Here is a 20,355-nt window from a genome sequence, read left to right on the forward strand (position 1 = left end):
AATTGAAAACATGTTAGTTTCGGTGTGGAGCTCCTGCCTTCACTGCATTTAATCTGTTTGTCAGAGAGTGCAACATTAGCATCAAACTGAGGACTCTCACCTCTTGTTTCAACATAATTAGGAGTTTGTTTAGCCAACCCTAACCTGCCCCTGAGAAGGTGCAGGTCGGCCCGGCGCTGAGGCCGAGGGCTCGAGCTCTTTAAAGTGTTGATTGGCTTTTGTGGCAGGCTGAGCTGCAGGCCTGAGGCCCCGGGGCCCGAGCGGGGTGTGGTTGATGATTGGAGACACTGACTGCACGTTTCAAATCATTCTGACCACAGGGCAAGATTTTTACACACACACACACACACATACACACACACACACACCACCACCACCAAAGAAGTGATGTGTGCCCTGCTGACCGGCCTCCTCCTCCTCCTCCTCATGCTCAGCACTGCAGTGTTTTCCTCTAAAATCTAAATAATTCTAGATCCTCATTTTCTATGAATAAACATGCAGATGCTTTTTGGATCTGAGCCTTATCCTGTCATAATCACATTCATCAAAACAGTACATAATAAATGACACCAGCATCACTCAGCAGCTGTAAATGTGAGCCTCCCTGCGCTGGGCTGGGAAGGTAAGGCCAGCAGCTCAGTCCCACCATCAGCGTGTTTCCACAACAGTCATCTCTGATAGATACAAGTAATCTACAGGAGTCCCTTTGTTGTCCTGCAGGCCTCTGCATTCACAGCGCTCTGGGGCTTCAGGGGGAGCCATTCTTATGCTAACAAGCCTCTGTATGTCTCTGCCAGCCCAGACTGCAGCTCCCACTCTGCCGCCTGCACTCTACCAGTTAATCGTGTGTCATTGATCTTTTTTCATTTGGGAGTTTCTCTGAAACCACTCAAATCATTTTTTGATTTTAGAAAAACGGACTGAAAATGTTCTGTTTTAATTGATCTGTTGAGATTTTGGAAAATTGGAGATTAAAACCTTTTTTTCTGTCTACATCATCACATTCTGCGTCTCTGCGTCAGTACGTAGAATAATCCATTAAACCTCTGAAATGCTTTTTTTTTGTTGCAGTTGATGTTAAACGCAGCTGCCAAGTCGACAAAGTCGTTTGTTTTCTCTGCAGAGCAAGGCCTCTTCTTCTGGGTGTGGACAGGTAAAGCTCCTTAGACCCACCCCCTGTCTTCCAAGGTATATAGGGCCTTCCCATAGATTCTTATAGGAGCTTCTGCCTGTCCACTTTGCATCTGTAGTCCACATCACTCCTTTCAGAGTGAGGAAAAGAGATTTGTGGAATCCTGGAGCCAGTGGAGCAAACAGCAGCAGCTCTGCTCAACCTCAGCGCCAACATGTTGTACCTGGAGACGGGAACCACAACTTCTTACAACGAGGTAAGAGCGGCGCGGGAAACCGGGCCTCAGCCTTCGCTCCCCTTCCTTTGGGACGTCCGCGGCGCAAAGACACACGAGAGACGTAACGTAGGTGTAGCTTCAGTGTCTGAGTTCGGATTTAACTGCTGGAGGCACTGAAAGAATCAGACGAATGGGTTTTTAACAGTGGAGGATGTAATGTGGGTGTTTTCTCTGCTCTGTGCTTTGACCCCGTCTTTGTGTCACTGTGTGATTGTTTTTGTCCACAGTTGTGTATGTGTGACAGTCCAGAGAGCAGGGAATGTAAACACCTGAATCTGGATATTTCCTTCTTGTGAAATGGCTGCTGTGTGTGTGTGTGTGTGTGTATGTGTGTGTGTGTGTGTGTGTGTGTGTGTGTGTGTGTGTGTGTGTGTGTGTGTGGCGGGAAAGGATTTAATCTGTTGCTGTGACTCAGTCTGTGTCTGTTTGGTGAAATCTTCTGTTGTGTCGAGTCAAATTAAAGCTGAAATAAAATAAAATGTTGATAAAACTCTGATTCATGTTTCACCCTGAAAGTGAAGCTGTAAATGCTGATGGATCTGTGTTCGCTCAGCTCGACCGCAAACACTCAAACACAAGTTTAGACTTCAGAAATCATCTTAGCTTTTTAAATATGATTGGATTGTTTAACTTGGTTTCCAGGGTCGTCGGTCTCTTTTCCTAGGATCGTCTTCTTGGACTTTTCCCTGTGTGCTTCTCGTGTATGTGTCTGTTATTTTTTTCTTCACCAACCAAATTCCTCAGCAGACCTAACGGCGAGCAGCGAGCGCTGAAGGACTCTCAGATTGCAGGTTGCAGATAGCAGCTGTGTCACTTTGCTGTCTTTTAAGCTGTTGAGCAGGGGGTCTTTAAGTGGTGTCCATCTCAGTCCCTGCAGTGTGTGTGTGTGTGTGTGTGGTGGGGGTGGGGGGTCGGGTTCCCCCACCCACAGCCTCCTGGGAGCCGCTGCAGCCATTAGAAGGTGGCCGGCCAGGCGTTGCTGTTTTGTCCGGGGTCGTAATTGCTTTAATGGTATGTTGATGTAGATACAATCACCTGCTCTGCCCACCCCAGCAGGTATGAGGTGCCGATAGACCCCCACCCACACGGCCCCACCTCAGCTCCCCCCTCGGCCTGGTTGAGCCTTTAATGTCTCCCTCCCCTGTGGTCACTCATCACAGGCCCTCCCAGATGCTCTCACCGGTCCATCAGGGAGCAGGTCAGCCTGGAATGAGCCCCCCCTCCCAGGCCAGGTCTGCTCTGGCTCCTGCTGTCTCTGAGGTCACCGAAGCTTTGCTGTTTGTGGCATTTCATTAGGTTTAAATATCAATAAGCATATAGATTTAAGCATGAGCGTGTAGGTGCTGACACAGTGGGGTGCCTCTGCTCCTCAGGGACGGCTGTTTTGTCTGTGGAAGGAATTTTGTGGTTTTATCAGAGGCTGTGATCTTTGTGCTCACAAAGACAACAATCTGCTGCGTTGCGGTGCTGCTGATAATGATGCTCAAACTCTTACACTGGTCAGAAACTTTTGGGTGTGAGCACTGCATTTGATATTTTCAGTGCATTCATTTGGTCACCAATAAATACACAGCAGGGAATGCATCGATCTGAGCGTGTGCCAAACGCCGCAGCACCAACACTGCCGTGTACCTAAAGTATCCCTGCTACGTGCTGTGGATAATTCAGGCGATTGCTGTGAAGGTCAGCAGTGTCTGAAGTGTTGCTGCAGCATTTTCTTCAGCTTTTTTGCAGACTTTATTAAAGGCTGCTGAGCACGTCAGAGCTGCTGATTTACTCCAGCACAGCTGTGGCATCTCAAAGGCCTGAACACAGCGTCAGCTATAAACAGAAGGAATTTTTAAGAGCTGCTAAAGTGGTTATTAAATGGTGGCTGTATTATAGTGGAATAAGATCTGATTAAGGAAATGAAGAGAAGGCCTGAAAGTCCCTCACGCAGCCCTTTCCAGCCAATTAAACCTTAAAACGTGATGAGTTCAGGTGAAACTCGCCATCTTCATCCTCAAAGCCTCATCTTTGATCCTGATTTTCATTTACACCACAGGAGCATTATCTCAGGGCCTGTATTTAATGTTCGGCAGCCTACGGCAGGCTGTCTGCTTTTATCTGTGTTTGGTCTGAGGCCAGCGTCGCTCCTTTCTTCAGAATAATCATTTGGCATTGATAATTGGTGCCTGTCAGATCCACCATAGCAGCTGCCAGCGTCAGGTACTGGGGGGGGCCGTGTCATCTCTCAATGGCTGACCGCCTGAGTGGAATTGCACCATAGTTCAAAAGAATCACTCTGATATCGCCGTCACTCGCGTTTCGTTTACGGGAAAATGCTGTGCAAACAGGAAATACATCCACCCTGTTCGTTTCCATGGGAAACAGCAGTTATTTTCATTTTTTACATTTGTGTAGGTGGTTAAAAAAAAACACGTTTTTCCTCTGAGATCCACAGAGCCGGTGTGTGGAATTAGTGATCTGTGTGAGAGTGTGTGTCCCTGCTACAGAGGACTTTGTCTGTCTTAGTGTGTGTGTGTGTGTGTGTGTGTGTGGCTGCTCCATTCACAAAACACTTGTCTCTTAACACCTGCATGCCCAGCATAATTGTTCCACACAAGCTCTTATAAGCTCCGGTGTCATTGTCTCTGGGGGGCTTACGGGCCCCCGGCCCCCCCTGTGGCACTGCTGCACAGGTATGCTGAGGTTGACTCCAGTGACCTCTCTCAGGTGTGTCTGTCTGCAGATCTGTGTGCAATAAAGCAGCATCGTTGATTCACAAGTCACTCCCTCCACTAATAGTTATCTAACCTACCTACACTATGTGCTGTTGATCATCTGGAGCAACGCCTACACCTAGCAGGGTAGCGGGTGTGAGTCGGACAGCTGTGGCCAGCCGTGCTCGAAATAAACGAGGCCCCGGAGAGATTGATGGCCGTCTAACGAGCGCCAGCGTCCTGGAATGTGCCGTTTATAAATGGAAAGGAATGGGGCAAGAAGGGGCTGGCTACCACCCAGGAGTGCTCTCCATCCTGTTTAAAGGCACCTGTCAGAAAGTGAAAGGGGTTCATGTGTTATTTCATATGTTTTATATGTGTTTTTGTTTATTTTATTTTAGCAGGAGACGTTTTTACCTCAATCGCTGAATGATTTCTGTTTCAGTATTTGCAGTTTTTTGGAACAGCCAAAAATACCCATAAAACCCATAAATGGGGCTAGAACAAGGGAGTTCAATGGAAAGAAGAGCCTTTCCATTGAATGCTCAGTATTTTCTTATGTTTATGAATGTTGATGCTCACAGAGCAGCTTTTCTGTCTGCAGCAGCTCCACGCTGACCGAACACGCTCCTGTGTTTCTCTTCTTCTCCTTCAGTCACAGTACACAAACCTGGGGCTCCTGAACGGCATGGATCAGAACATCCAGAACGGCGGCTCGACCTCCACCAGCCCCTACAACAACGACCACGCTCAGAACAACGTGACCGCCCCGTCGCCCTACGCCCAGCCCAGCTCCACCTTCGATGCCCTTTCTCCCTCACCGGCCATCCCGTCCAACACAGATTATGCCGGGCCCCACACCTTCGACGTCTCCTTCCAGCAGTCGAGCACAGCAAAGTCTGCCACCTGGACGGTAAGACCCGTGTTCTTTGAATGGCTTAGGTGCATAAAGTTAGTGGGGTTCCACTTCCTGACCAGCTTGGGGCTTTTCTGCTTGCACTCTTGCATTAATGTCACGGTCCTCAAGCTATGAGGTGGGCCCCACTGACTGCAGGTGGAGTTGCATGAATGTGGTTAATAATTGAGAGTCTGCAGCAGAGTTTGTTTAGTTTTTATGATTATAATGTCTGAGCTGATTTTAAGAATATATCTATATATCCAAGTTAGTTTTGTAAGCACATAACATGGATTCCTCTTTACTTGGATGGTTTTCCATTCAGTCTTAGTTTAGTCTGAGATAGTATATGTTTCATTTCTGATCAGCAGGCTGGAGGTCAAAGGGTGCACACTGAGGAATAGATGCTGGATGGAATGGATTTACAGGAAGATGGTGGTTAGTTTACCTCGGTGTAAAGATGGTTTCACAGCATCTCCCGTCAGTCCTGTTTATTGGAGCCAGAGAAGCAGAGAGGACAGATGCTTTGCTCATGTTTCATAGATCAGTTTTTAATTAAACATTTTTGGTTGGGCGCTGGGGTGGCTCAGAGGTTGAGCAGGCGACCATATACATACTGTATGTAGCGGTGTGGGTGGTGCAGGTTCGAGTCCCGGCCTGTCGCCATTTCCCCCGTATCTCTCCTCCCAGTTTCCTGTCACTCTCCACGGTTAATAAAGCCGCTGTGGCCAAAAAAAACAAACAAAACCTTTTTGGTTGCATCGGAGAGCAACTCGGGGTTCAGTATCTTGCCCAAGGATACTTTGGCACGCAGACTGGAAGCAGCCAGGAATCGAACCACCAACCTTCCAATTAGTAGCTGGCCTGCTCTTCCTCTTGAGCCACAGCTACCTGTTACCATATCTTTTGTCCTGTTGCTCTCCCCTCTGCCCCTCCCTGAGCCTGGTTCTGCTGGAGGTTTCTTCCTGTTCGGGGGGGGGGGGGGGGGGGGGGGGGGTTCCTTCCCACTATCACCAAGTGCTGCTCATAGGGGGTCATTTTGACTCTAATTATTGTAGGGTACCTTACACTATAAAGCATCTTGAGATGACTGTTGCGATTTGAAGCAATATAAATAAAACTAAATTGAATTGACACGAGGCTGGGAAGAACCATCTGAGATGTAAAGTTTCAGGACTAAGCCTCAGAGGAGTAGGATCCCACTGATCTCACTGTAAAACACTCAGAAATGAGTTGCCTTCCTTATCAGAACCAACAGTGTGGGTCATTTTGTGTGGCTAAAACCTCTTTGGGAGGGTTAGAGTTAGGCCAAGAACAGCTCTACATGTGTGCCAGCTTAAAGGCAAAATGAAACAGAGTAAACCTTGACCTCATTCAGAGGCAATTTTCCTCTTCCTCAGAAGTCAGGTAAAGTTTACTGCCTCTTTGTTGATGACTGAGGTAAACAGGTTGAGTCGCTGCTGCAGGTGCGGTGATGCCCTTGCAGCTAGATGTCACCGAATCAACCAGTTCCTCCCGTTCTGTCATTACGCATCACAGGGCTGAGGGACAGCTGTTGCATCAGAGCCCCGCCTGCTCGGTTGTTGATGTGTCTGCCATGTGCCATAAAGTGGAAACGCAGCCACGAGTTCGCTGTATTAACGCGCTGATGTGAATGACTTTGGCGGGTTGCTGACAGCTGTCACAGGACCGAGTGACAGAGTGGGCGTCAGAGGAAATCCCGTCAGTTCACAAAATCTGAATCTGGATGACGTAACTTTATTACATAATGGAGCAGCAAACATGTAGGCATGAAATAAGGAAAATATGTATTAAAACCGTCCAATTACCAGGCCCGTGTGTCAGAAGATGGACTGCTGGAGAAACCTGCCTGCTGAGCTCATTGGTGCGCTGAGTTTAACGTGCCGTAGCTTCCAGTAAACTCGGGGAGTGCTGGGCGATCTCGCCTCGCTCCTCAGCCACGCCGAGTGTGGGATTGTGACATTTACCCAATTCCCACAGTGCCTCAGTCATCCCTCTCATTTTCACAGTCCAAAAACAAAAGTGTTTGTCTGCTGTGCAGCCGTGAGGTGGCTCACAGTGCGGTTTGTGAGGGCACGCCCCAGTCGCAGGCGTCCCATCATAGACACATGCAGGGAACCAACGGTGTCCCACAGTCATAACACATGATGCAAGACTGGTTTGATTGGTCTGGCTTTACAAAGTCTTACCATCACAGCACTGATTAAAGCCTCAATGCCTTAATGTGGTCATTGAAAACACAGGAAGAGAGTTAAGGAGTTTTTATTTAATATTTTTGGTGTCAATTCAGTTGTTTCAAAATTCTCAAAGGATGAAGAACAGGCACGAGAAGTAGAAATATAACAGCGAGTAACATACAAGTGCTGCTGTGTAACAGCTTAACGAGCTAACAAAGGTCGGCTAACCCTTTGAGCAAAGTTACTTTTGCATTACCAGGAACAAACACCTGTTTGCAAACGCTGTGCAGTCTGTTGTAGACCTGAGTCTCCCAGTGTAGCATCTCCTCCAGCACATAACCAGCAACAGGCTTCATCACTTCCTTTAGCTTTAGCTCCAAGCTCAGCCACTCCAGCATCGTTATCCTCCCCAACCGGCCACCAGTGTTTGTGGAGCTGTGCAGAGGCTGTAGACATGAAACCTACTTCCTGTTGTTATCATTGAAGTCCATGAATAAACACACAGACTGCTTTTTTGACTATTTTTAATTTGAGCTTTATTTTGTAGCGTGGCTCCAGTTCCTCAGTTTAGAGCTTTGTTATCCATTTACAAACATGATGCACCAATAAAACTTCACATCATAATAACTTTGTTACCTAATAAATGAAAATGGCTGCAGCTCTGGTTTGCTGTTTCCAGGAGGCTGAGCTGCTTCAGTCACAGCCAGTGTGTGTGTGTGTGTGTGTGTGTGTGTGTGTGTGTGTTCAGTGTGAGCTCAGAGAGGACTCACTCAGAGTCGTTTTCACTGGCTGCAGCTTTCAGTCTGATTCAGAGGAGCAGTGATTACAGCGTTAGTTACCATCTCAAAGGAGGCTCCCTCTGCTGATCTCAGGAGATCTTCTGTAAAGCTCCCATAATCTCAGCCCAAAAGCTCAACTGCTGGACTGATGGACTGATGGCAGAGAGCCACCGTAGGTGTCACCACTGCAGCTAATGCCCCCTTTTGAAGGCCTGTGGGATCTTCCACGGGGACTTAGTGGACTGTGTACTGTACTGTTTGATGACTGTTCTTACGGAGACACGCCTAATCCCTAACCCACACCTTAACCTCTTCCTGTCTACGAGGCGCACAGCAAAAGGTGCAACACGTCAACATTTCCCAGAAGCTGCTCCCACACGGTTTCCCTGCTGGCACTCCCGCAGTCTCCATGGTGCCCCCCCCCCCCCAGCGCTCAGTCGGGGAAAAACAGATGTTTCATCTGCTTTGCTCCACTAAATGAATGGAGCGGTGCAAACGAGGGTAAAGACTGGTTGTGTTTGCTGTGTGTATTAACTGTCACCATATTTAGTCAAACAGAGGAATGTCATGGTTGGGGCTATCACTGGGACGCTGTTGAGCCCAGGGGGGATTACAGTAATGGATTGAGGGCCTGTAGATAATACTTGTGTAAATACTGTGTGCCTCTTTCCTGAACCCTGTGCTCTTGGAGTGGGCTCTGTCTTTTTTGAAAGAGTTAAGCTTGATGGCTGCATCTCACATTGCGCCGGAGGAGAAGGAGGAGGAGGAATGCTCAAAGAGAAGAGTGTTCTAGCGAAAGGCGGCAAGACGCAGCTTGCCCCTGGAACATCTGCGGGCCCGTCCCACGCCTCACGAGATGGGGCCGAGACTTGTTTGTGTCAAGAAGCTTGTCACGACTCGCCCGTCATAGAGAGACAAACCCTGAAAGCTACAGATGGGAGAAGGTGGAGGGGAAATTTTGAAAAAGGCAGAGTTGAAAAGGTTTTTTTGATATGGGCTATGGGATTTCTCCATAATCTTCATGGAAAAGCCCTTTCTCTTCCAGTTTAAATTACGAGATTCCTTTTTTCCTTCTGACAGCAGTGATTTACAGCAGCAGAAAGCAGGATCAGGCTGTAGTGGTATAAATATAAAAGGCAGATATTAGTCTGTCATCAGGGCAGGAAGAGGAATTTCTGAGTTCGCCACACAGAAATCATCGTTGTGATAATTGAAGGTTGGCTGGCAGCTCGAACGCTTCCTTCAAGGATAAGCAGATCAAACAGTTTGAAAATAATTTAAGCTTGTTTAGAAACCTTGCTGCTCTGCACCTGAAAATCCTTTTCTTTCAAATTTTCTATGTGCTTCACCTGAGCTGTGCTTCCTAAACTCTTCCCACCTGTTGGCTCTGCACTTACAGTCAGTGTGAGGCTGCTGGACACATTTGATTGGCAAATCCAGAGGGACAGATACACATTTGACTCTTTCAGCACCGGCTACAGGACGCTGCTTGTCGGTGGACAGGTTTGCCTGGGGACAGGTGTCATCACTAAGATTGGGTGGCTCAGATTGGTGCTGATAGCTTCGGCCGGGCGATTTTCCTCTAAAAGGTTCAGTTTATACCTTTTTTAGATTTAAGATGCAGGTGTTTCTCTTCAGTTTCAGAGAAAAGAAGAGAGCGGGGAAGAAAACTCTTTGGATTATTGTTGAATTAAACAGGTTTGGGAGACGCTGTAGGCATGACACGACATGTCAGGTATGAAGAAGACAAGACCAGAGGCGCCAAACGGTGCTTGTTTAAGGCCTGATGTTTGTCAGGACTTGACTTCTGCATGCGCCCGCAGCGCCTGTCAGGTAGAAAGGAACGCTACAACTGTGGGCCTGCCCCGACCTGCAGAGGAAGTGTGTGCGTGCGTGTGTGTGCATGCTCAGTGCTTGTGTGTGTGTGTGTGTGTGCATGCTCAGTGCTTGTGTGTGTGTGTGTGTGTGTGTGTGTGTGTGTGTGTGTGTGTGTGTGTGTGTGTGTGTGCATGCTCAGTGCTTGTGTGTGTGTGTGTGTGAGTGTGTGTGTGTGTGTGTGTGTGCATGCTCAGTGCTTGTGTGTGTGTGTGTGTGCATGCTCAGTGCTTGTGTGTGTGTGTATGCGCTCTGTGTGTGCGTGCTCAGTGCTTTTGTGTGTGTGTGTGTCTTAGAAAGTACTTGCACACATGCAGCAATGTCCAAGTCTCAAAACAAATTGCATGCTGCATGCAGGCAGATTATTAGAGACACGGTTTCGTTGCAGCTGCAGTGTTGTGTCCACACAGCAGCGCGCCGTTTCCAGCTGTGTACATGCAGTTTGGATGTGCAGCCACTTCAGCTCATTTATTATGTTGGAACAAAGCATCACGTGTGTTGCCTGCAAACACTCGCAGAAGTTTTCTTTCAAATGATTGTGATTAAGCGACTCTGCATTGTGCGCCTTGTGTTCCTCGGCCGTGTAATTCACATTGTGACCAATGAAAGGCTCATAATTACATGTTAACACCTGAGCGCCGCGCCCTGTGTGAGCCACTGAATCCCATCAGTCAACCGGCCGTCCTCCACCCTGAACGGTGTTGGCTGCTTTGAGCAATCAGCAGCAGCAGCAGCTCCTGCTCTCACTGCTGAGCAAACACAGCACAGAGCTGTGTGCTCAAAGTTTGTAGCTTCAGGGCTGGGATGGGCCGTGCGTGTGTGTGTGTGTGTGTGTGTGTGTGTGTGTGACTGTAGGATATCATCTAAACAAACTTTGGGTTTCTGTGATTAGATCTTCGGGCTCAGAGTCGTGCTGTTTTCACCTTCGGCTCCACTAAAGACACAGCCTGTAATTATCCCAAACACTGCGTACTGACCCTTTACACAGCACCGCTCTCTTTCTCTTTTGCTCTTCTTCACCCGCCCCCCCACCATCGCTCTGTTTGGCTTCTCCACCTCATTTAGCTGACTGACAGAGGCGTACGGGGAGTATCAGGTTAGGAGCGAGGGGGCAACTACAGCCATTCATCTTGGAGGCTTTTTTTAAGCTGCTGCTTTGATTTTAAGGAAGAGTCAGTTCAGTCATCGTGTTGATGTCCCAGAGCTTCACCTGCACTCAGTCTTTATGCACAAATAACCAATCAAAAGATGATTTGCTTGTTAAATATGAGCCCTGCGGTGTGGTGCTGGGTTATTGTGAGAGGAAAGGTTTACCAGCAGCCTCCGTCAGTGGGCGAGAAGCAGGACCGAGCAGAGACGGGGAGGTGCACTTTTAGGTTTGTCCTGATGAAAGCAGAGGCTGTGCCTGAGGAGCGGAGCAGAAAATGTCCGTGCCAAGCTTGTGTAAGATTTAAAGTGAGCACAGACGGTTCCTGGGACGAGCTCCTTTTCATTGGAAGCAGACTTAATAGAGGTGGAATTTTATGTTGCATTGTTCCCAAACACAGCCCCGAGCAGTTTTCACAATGTTCACTTTTCATCACTCAGAAATGAACCTGACAGGAAAACTTCCCCCTCCGCCCCCACCCTCGGTCCTGTGCACAGAGAGGATTTAAAGCTCTGCTTGCACAGCAGTGATTTGAATGGCTTGTGTGCACAGTTGGGTTGTGCCCATTAGTAAGAATTCAGTCTTTCTGATGCCTTTACTGGTTATCACCTCTAACAGTGGCAGGGATCAAGGTGCATCCATTATTCAAGACTCCTGGCTTGCACACTTGAGCGTGAGCCAGTTTGTCTGATCAGCCATCAGATTTTGGCTGCGGTCGGTGTCCTCCGCTCCTTCACTCGGAGCTAAAATGTTTTCATCCACCTGCACTGTGTGATGAGTGGCCATCGGATGCTTCAGCAGAGCACTCCCCCCGAAAGATGAAAGCCGGCCCTGTTTAATTGCTCCTGGAGGGGTCCATTTTACGGCGCACCTCGGAAGTCCCAGAGGCTGTCTGTGAGACGTCTTTGAGGTTGGCCAGTGCTCACCTGTAGGACCCAAACCTGTGTGTGTTTGTATAAGTGGGTCGTAATCGCAGTCTTCAGTTTAACCCTTTTTGCTTCGGGGGAGCCAGAAGTGCACCGTGTAGGCAGCAGGTGTTACCAAAGGCCTTCCAGAAGCAGGTCTCTAGAAACTCTGAGCAGCTCATTGGAAGCACTGTCCAAAGTTTCATTGGTCTGCAGGAATCTGATTAAATAAGCTTAAAGATTTTCCCGCCTGTGCCCTAAAATGAGGCTTTTTTATCCCGACTCTATCCGCCTCCTCAGAGGCTGCTCTCCCGTCGTGTCTTTGCTGTTTCCGTGATCAGGTCCCTCCATCTGTAACCTTCTGTGTTTTCTCTCCTGTTTTCTTTTTCAGTACTCGACAGATCTGAAGAAGTTATACTGCCAGATCGCCAAGACGTGTCCCATTCAGATCAAAGTCCTGACCACCCCTCCCCAGGGCGCCGTGATCAGGGCCATGCCAGTTTACAAAAAAGCCGAACATGTGACCGAGGTGGTGAAACGCTGCCCGAACCACGAGCTCAGCCGCGAGTTCAATGACGGTCGGTCCCTTTGGTTTATTCCAAGAATACCTTTCGCTGCAGCCATCTTTGTTTGTTCTCGGCGTTTAACCACATGACTCTGCTCCTTCCAGGTCAGATCGCTCCGCCGAGCCACCTGATCCGCGTGGAGGGAAACAGCCACGCCCAGTACGTGGAGGACTCCATCACCGGGAGACAGAGCGTACTGGTTCCATACGAGCCTCCCCAGGTGAGCTGTCCATCATCCGGCAGAGCGGCGACAGCGTTCAGCTGCTCAGCACTTCATCATCCTCTTCATCAAAGCTGCCACGAATGCTTCAAATAGGATTTCACTGTTTGTAAATGAAGTTCAAATCAATGTTTTTCAAATTGTGTGTGCAAAAACGTAAATGCATAAAGCAGGCTGGGCTGATCACAAACCTTCAGATTAGGAAACCGTTTAAATGCAGCTGTAATATTTCTAATCGAGCCTCAAACCCTGACCCTTTATTTTCCCTGACGGAGTCTTCCTCAATAAAGTTTTATCCAATCGAATCTAAACCAGAGATGGATCCAAAACGATCCAGTCCGGCCTGAGGCTGAAACAACAGGAATCCTGTCGCTCACCCTCAGTGTCCGTCTCCTCCTCAGGTCGGGACTGAGTTCACCACCATTTTGTACAATTTCATGTGCAACTCGAGCTGCGTGGGTGGGATGAACCGCCGCCCGATTCTCATCATCGTCACCCTGGAAACCAGAGAGTAAGCCGCGCCGTCACCGCCTTCATCGTCCTCTTCGGTTTCCCGAGCTCTGTTTCTGACCCCGGCTGTCTTTGTCTCCCAGCGGGCAGGTTTTAGGGCGCCGCTGCTTCGAGGCCAGGATCTGCGCCTGCCCGGGCCGAGACCGCAAGGCCGACGAGGACAGCATCCGCAAGCAGCACGTAACGGACGCCACAAAGAGCAGTGAGGGTACGAAACGCCGTAAGTAGGGCCGGGGCTGGTGACGGGCTGACGAGCTTTGGTCGTCCTCGGCTTGCAGCCAGCGTCGAGGACCCTCACTAACCTGCCTTTCCCCCCGCTTGCTCCCCTCCTGCTCTGGCTTAGGCCGACTCTTTAGCGCGAGGGCTGCTGTATTCACGCTCTCCTCTCCTCTTTGCAGCCTTCCGCCAGGTCTCCCACGGCATACAGATGTCCGCCATCAAGAAGAGAAGATCTACAGATGAGGAGGTGTTCTGTTTGCCTGTAAGTGTGGCTTTGCTGCTCACGTGGCTCTGAGTGTCTGAGCTGCTCGCTGACTGCTCTTCTCCTCCTCTTTTAGATTAAAGGACGTGAAATTTATGAGATTTTGGTGAAAATCAAAGAGTCTCTGGAACTCATGCAGTTCCTGCCGCAGCACACAATAGAGTCGTACCGACAGCAGCAGCAGAACCTCCTGCAGAAACAGTGAGTACTTTGACTGTTTCTCTGCACTCAGCTGTGTTGTTCTTCTGAACGCAGCGCACTGATGACTAACTCGCTGAACATGGCTGACTTGTTGCTTGAATTGTGGATTGCACTGATAAATGAGATTTCTTGATTGTATTTACTGCCGCCGCTGGAGCGTCGCAGCTGGAAAAGCTGATAATCAAATAGGTGTTAGTCAGCGTTTCCCAGCAGCTCACAGTTGATCAGAACTGGCTCAGTGCTGGCGAGCTCAGTCGAATAAAAGCTGTTTTTCCGTCTTGTTTTTTCTTCCTCCTCTCTCATGGGACCTGAGCCAAAGCTGATGAATCGTGACAAATGTACCTGGCTGCGCTCTGTTAGACAGTCGCTTCCAGAAGGTTCCTGGTAACGCCTTTGGGTGCTTTGCCAGGTTTTTGCACAACAGCAGCAAACAGAATCCGTGCCTCGGCCTCGGCGTAATTAAGAGTCTGAGACGCACACGTCCTAGCCCCGCCCATTTCTTTCTGTGAGCTATGGAAATGAGGAGATGGGAGTAAGTGATGATAATTACTGCTTATGTTATAGTTTCCCATTAAGAGACGCAGACAGCCTCGCAGTGACGTACTGCTTAAAAACAGTTCCCAGGTAGAGGGCCGGGTTTTGAGTTTTTATTGTAGAGAATTAGACCTCAGTCTTGGGAGTTAGTGTTGCTCCTTCTTCATTTGCATGTTTTTTTTTCTCAGGTTTGTAATTTTTTGTGTTGCTTCAGTGTTTAAAGTAAAAGGTTCGAGTGTTTCAGACCTTTTCTTTCCCTCCAGCCTGTCAAATAACACCCCTGTTATTTGACAGGCTGTTACCTGTGTGTGCACACTGCCATCTTCTGGACAAACACATTAGTGCAGCACGGTAGGAGTTGCCGGACCCTCAAACTTTAACAGTTGTTGAGCAGTTTTCTGAACCTCTGGCCTCTCTGGGGGCCCTCGCTCCTTGCTCCTCCTCCTCTGTCAGTGAGCCCTTATTTCTGCTCTTCTCTCTCTCTCTTTCTCCTTTCTGGTTCCTCCCTGCAGCCTGATAAAAACCCGTCTTGGTAGCCAGCTCCTGGAACCGGCAGGAGAGCAGAGGCGGCGCTGCAGCTCCTCCTGAAATCCACATTCCTCCTCCTCTTCCTCCTGCCTCGACTTACACGGACCTCCTCTCTGTCTCCTTTTTCATCAGCTTTATTTCTGTGATCTGCTTCCTTCTGTGCATCCCGGGATTCTGCAGAGAGGATGTGAACTTTCTGCTTCTGTAAGATGCTGACGATCACGTTACTCAGCCGTGACAGACGGTGTGAGGGTGGGAGGCTGTGGGCCTGATCCACTCTGAACTGTAAATGAACTGCATGAATTATTTTTGTCCATAAAGACTGTATTGAGTAGGGTTTGTGTTTATCTCCTGCTTGTGAAGCCGACAGGAATCACTTTAGATTTCTTACTGGATGTGTTTTCCTTCTGAGAGCTGGACTCCAATCTTTGATCATGGGGAGAGAAGTTTCTGCGGATGCTGGTCATGTTTCCTAAAGTCACTGCGGGACAGTTTGTGTGTCTGTTTCTCAATAAAACGCCTTTAAATGGAGGAAGATGTGACCTCTGACCTTCTGTTTAAAACAGATCATCTTCAGTAGCTGCTGCACTTTTGTCTGTCAGATTATAATAAATGGCTTTTTTGGCTTGAATTTCTCTTCTTTCATAAATTTGGGTTTGCATGTTCACAGCAACACTAACTCACTACGACCTCATCCAAACTGCCACCTTAAAAAGGTGCAACAGAGGATCCCGTTAACCCCACCCTGATTTCCCTGTAGTGGTGTACCTATTGTTTTGGTCAGTTATTCTGAAGGTGAATAACTTCACCTTAGAAATGAAGTCAGAGTTAAAGCCTTTTTTCCTGTGTGTGTGTGTGTGTGTGTGTGTGTGTGTGTGTGTGTGTGTGTGTGTGTGTGTGTGTGTGTGTGTGTGTGTGCGTGTATAGGTGTGTGTGCGCTCCACCCTTTCCCACGCTCACTGAAGTCAGGTGACACTGCTATGAAAAATGGACGTAGCTCCTGTGAAGCCAGCGTAGAAGTTTCTTAAACCTGTCCAGCAGGAGGGGTGGAGGGGGGTGAGGGGCGGGGGGTGAGGCTGTATAAGCATGTATTGGAAAAAAGTGGCATCACATGTTTCTGATGAGCCTTCAGCTCATCCTGACTAAAACGTGAGGTTTTCTTTGTAAATGACGTCATTATCAGCGTCACAGGGTTATTCTGCGTGTGCTCGCTTTAGCCAGTGAGCGTCCAGCTCAGATCAGCACCTCTGGTGTGAAAGCAGCGAGAGCTTCGTTACAGGTGACCTCACAGCGCCTGCGTCCATCTTTTATCCTGTGATGGAGAAATTAGTGAGACGGTCAAACAGTGCAGCAGAGGCTCTCACACTGAGCTCCAGTAAACGAGCTCACAGACGTGATAATAGGATATATTTAATGATTTGAGCTCCTTTGGTGACGGGGGTGGGAAACACTGATTCTTGGTCTGAGTGCTGTCAGTAACCGTCGCCTCCTCCTCTCTCCCACCCCAGAACCTCCATGTCATCTCAGCCCTCCTTCGGCTCCACCTCCCCCACCCCCGGAAAGGTCAACAAGCTGCCCTCCGTCAGCCAGCTCATCAACCCCCAGCAGCGTAACACGCTCACCCCATCCAGCATGTCTGGAGGCCTCACCGACAGTAAGTGTGCCCCTTTCTTTCTCTTCCTTCTCTCTCAGTCTAAGAACCAGCCCCCCCCAAATGTCCCCATGTTTTTTGTAATGATGGCGTGTCGGGGCAGGCACGAGGGGACCTGAACGCTACTCTACCCCCCGTGCAGCTTCCTCTAGGACGATGCATTTTGAGTCATGTTAAGAATAAAGAGTGACCTCTGCACGCCCCGCCTCCCCCCCAGCCCCAAAGGCTCACAGTAGCTCCTCTTGTCTCTGCAGTGACTCCCATGATGGGCACTCACATCCCCATGAACGCTGACATGAGTTCACTGAGCCCCACACACGCCCTGCAGCCTCAGCTGCCCCTGGTGCCCTCCTCCCACTGTACCCCCCCTCCTCCATACCCCATGGACAGCAGCATCTCCAGGTACCTCACCAAACCACAGCGCCACACATCCACTCATCACCTTTAGTCCGTTCTGAAGACTCTGTGCTCGTCTTCACAGCGTGTCGAAGCTCAACACACAGTTAAATGGTCATGTGACCAAACACACCTCAGATCTGTCATTTCCACCTTTCAGTCCGTTTTTTCTGACAGTGGTTTCACCACCGCCCCCTCACTTTCCAGCCTCAGCATCAATGAGTGACCTCAAAACTGCTAACAGACGGCGGCTACGCTCTGATTGGACAACAAGATCACTGATTGGACAGAAAAGTAGCACTTTGTTGTTATTTCAGACTGTTTGATGCACAAACACGTGTGAATGAAACCCCGGTTACAAAAACAAAAACAAAAGGAGGCACGGAGGAGCGGCCGCTGAGGTTTGAAGCTGCTCGAGGCCACAGAGGCGGGTTTCAAACCTCGGGCTGAGACGCCTGTTTCTGTGGTGAGAGGGGGGCACCGGGCCGCTGTCAGAAACTAATCAGTGCGCCGAGGGCTTTTCAAAATAAAAGTCTGTTAGTAATAGTTTGACAGTCTAACCCTAACCCATCTTTTCTGTACTTATTTAATCACATGATGAATTTCATAATGTTCATAAAGTTTTTATCCTTTAAGATTAAAGTCGCACTAAAGTTTGAATTCCCTTCATGACTTCCTGCATCAGCGCTGTGTCCCACGATCACCTGTCCTCATCATCTACATTAAACAAACACTTTAATGTAGATCAGAAACACAAGAGAAAACTATAGAAACTGAACTTTGCAGACTGTAAAGCTGACCTCACTTCCTGTCACATGTTCAGAGTAAACATGATTGGTTTAAAATGATGAGCTCAGTGTGTGGACAGTAGCCCCAGGCTTCAGCTTCTGAGAGGGGATCTCCTTAATGTGATCATCCCCAAACACTCCAGCCCCGCCCACCTGCCATTCAAACCTAATTGTGAGGGGCAGCCAATGAGAAAGAAGTTGGCTTAAAGGGGGTGGATCTAAAGTAGCTTGTTTCAGACAGGATGAGGGGGCTGCACAGTGTGAGATGAAGAAGGCTTAGTTTGAACTGTGACTCACGCAGAGTCGTGCAGGAGTCCAGAGCTGGAAATGAGCAGAATAATAAGCTTTATTTCAAAAATACTGAGACACTTTCCAGTCCACACATTTCTGATGAGAACTTAGAAGTGGAAAGTCGTTGTCAAATAAACTCTAACGCTCTCCTCTGCGTCCTGCAGCTTCCTTATTCGGCTGGGCTGCGCCGGCTGCTTGGACTACTTCACAGCACAGGGCCTAACCAACATCTACCAGATTGAGAACTATAACATGGAGGTGAGCCCTTCCCTATCCAACACGAGTCATTTGATGGGTTAGAGAGAAGAGTGGCTCCCCCTGCGAATACTAACGCTCCCCTGTGTAATGACCATTAGGACCTGTCCAGGCTGAAGATCCCTGCCGAGTTCCAGCACATCATCTGGAAGGGCATCATGGAGCACCGACAGGCCATGGATTTTCCCCCTCCTCCCCACATAGTGCGCACCACCGGCAGCGCCTCCACCGTCAGCGTGGGCTCCTCCGAGGCACGGGGCGAGCGCGTCATTGACGCCGTGCGCTTCACCTTGCGTCAGACCATCTCCTTCCCGCCTCGCGACGAGTGGTCCGACTTCTCCTTCGACCTGGATTCCCGCCGCAACAAACAGCAGCGCATCAAGGAGGAGGGAGAGTAAGACGCCGCCGCCGCCGCCGCGTTCCCGCTTGTCATTTCACGCCTGCTGATGAACATTTCATTTGAAACCTGCTGTTAGTGCAACGCCTGCTGAGAACAAACACACAGATGCACTTACTGTCATTTTTGTCCTGCACAGATATTTTAACAGTATCCAAAAAAAAGGATGCTTTTTGTTTTGTTTTGTTTCTACGTTTTATTATCATGTAATTTCTTGAGAGCACTTAAGAAATGCCGAGGACTTCCCAGGTCGCTTTGAGGTTTAAGTGTTCGATTCATTCCCGAGTCAAAGCACGACTGGAGCGTTAGAGGGTTTATTAGGGCTTGTGTTTCTGCTGTGGGCCGTAGCAAACGTGTATTTTAGTCTGTAATCCTTTTAGTCGAGCACACTGGTTTCCGCTCTGGCAGGAGTCATTTCAAACATTTCCTCTCAGAAGTATTACGTCAGCTGATGGGCGATTTGTTTCCCGCTTCCATATTTTGCTTCTTTTGTTTTTTAATGTATGTTGTGAGACCAACGCAGAGTTGTGAAATGTGTTTGATGGTCTTTCATTTGATGTAGCCACATATAGGCCTGACACTCCCAGTGTTTTACAGTTATGACTGATGTCGTTTTATTCTTGTTTATTGCTGAGCAAAAGTATTTTTTTAATTCATGAATCATGTGTTGGTAGAGGAAACTGGAGTTAAATGTACATACATTTGTATAGTTGTTTTTTAAGTCGCTCTAAGGGAACTGCATGATTTCCTTCATGAACCGAGCACATGAGTGTTTGGAGCTGTATCACTTTGTATTAATCAGGTCACATACAGTGTGTGTGTGGACCCAGGATTTAGCCCAGCTTTGTCTGCATTGTTAGAAAGAAGCAAAAACCGACTGCAGTTTCATATTTTTGTACAATGTATTGTAAATATGTTGCAGTATATCGAGGGTATTTTGATATAAATCTGAAATAAATATCCATTCTTGCTGTATTGCCTGTTAACGCTCCTTTGTGTCCAATCAATTCTGTCTTGAACAAACTTCTGTCATATCCAGGATGTCTCTACCTTATCTGGCTCTGCATCACCTGACTGCTGATGGAGGGGTTAAAGGTCACATGAAGGCCAATTTAAGCCAAGACCACTGCTCTGTATTACGTTAAGACAGCTTTGATGATAAAAACCGGTGAGGAGGTTCAGCCAGTAAAAGAAAGCGTCTGGTGTCCTGCAGCGAGCGAGAACGAAGCTGAATCCATGCAAACGCTACCCCCCCCTGCTAATAGATTTAAATCAAAGCGTAACACGTGACTCCGTGTCATTAACAAAAACGTCAAACCCTGAAAGAGGACGTACTGATGATGTTTTACTGAGACTCATCAGGAAAAGACTTCAGATGCTCTTAAAGGCCTTCAGACCGTCATCATCGGCATTCACATCTTCAGGAATGGTCAAACTATTTTCCAGAGTTCTGATTGGTCAGTACATGAGGATTTTTTTTTACCTATATTATCTCAAATTGGAACAAACTAAACCACCTTCATAACAAAACCCTAAATCAGAGTTTCTATCTGGACTCATTTAACATTGGTGATCAGGATAAACGGTCACCTGAAACTAGAATCACCTCTGAGTTAACCTGGGGGGG

The 20,355-nt window shown here is 48.4% G+C and overlaps 1 protein-coding gene across 3 annotated transcripts; it reads left to right on the forward strand.

The window, feature by feature from the left end:
- The first annotated feature begins 1,193 nt into the window (after nt 1–1,193).
- Nucleotides 1,194–19,714, forward strand: tp63 (tumor protein p63). Of its 3 annotated transcripts, none has more exons than XM_030727002.1 (12): nt 1,195–1,388; nt 4,767–5,024; nt 12,302–12,488; nt 12,581–12,696; nt 13,098–13,207; nt 13,290–13,426; nt 13,605–13,687; nt 13,764–13,888; nt 16,459–16,604; nt 16,856–17,003; nt 18,241–18,334; nt 18,433–19,714. In XM_030727002.1, exons 1-12 carry the CDS (start codon nt 1,347–1,349, stop codon nt 18,727–18,729), a joined length of 1,743 nt encoding a protein of 580 aa, XP_030582862.1. In that variant the 5' UTR covers nt 1,195–1,346; the 3' UTR covers nt 18,730–19,714. The 3 variants fall into 3 exon arrangements, with proteins under 3 accessions (XP_030582864.1, XP_030582862.1, XP_030582863.1); XM_030727003.1 differs by having other exon boundaries at nt 13,290–13,414; nt 18,433–18,729; XM_030727004.1 differs by lacking the exon at nt 16,856–17,003 and having other exon boundaries at nt 1,194–1,388; nt 18,433–18,575.
- The last annotated feature ends 641 nt before the right edge of the window (nt 19,715–20,355 follow it).

The sequence above is a fragment of the Archocentrus centrarchus genome, chromosome 4, assembly GCF_007364275.1.
Source record: "Archocentrus centrarchus isolate MPI-CPG fArcCen1 chromosome 4, fArcCen1, whole genome shotgun sequence".
In the NCBI taxonomy this organism is placed as follows: domain Eukaryota; kingdom Metazoa; phylum Chordata; class Actinopteri; order Cichliformes; family Cichlidae; genus Archocentrus; species Archocentrus centrarchus.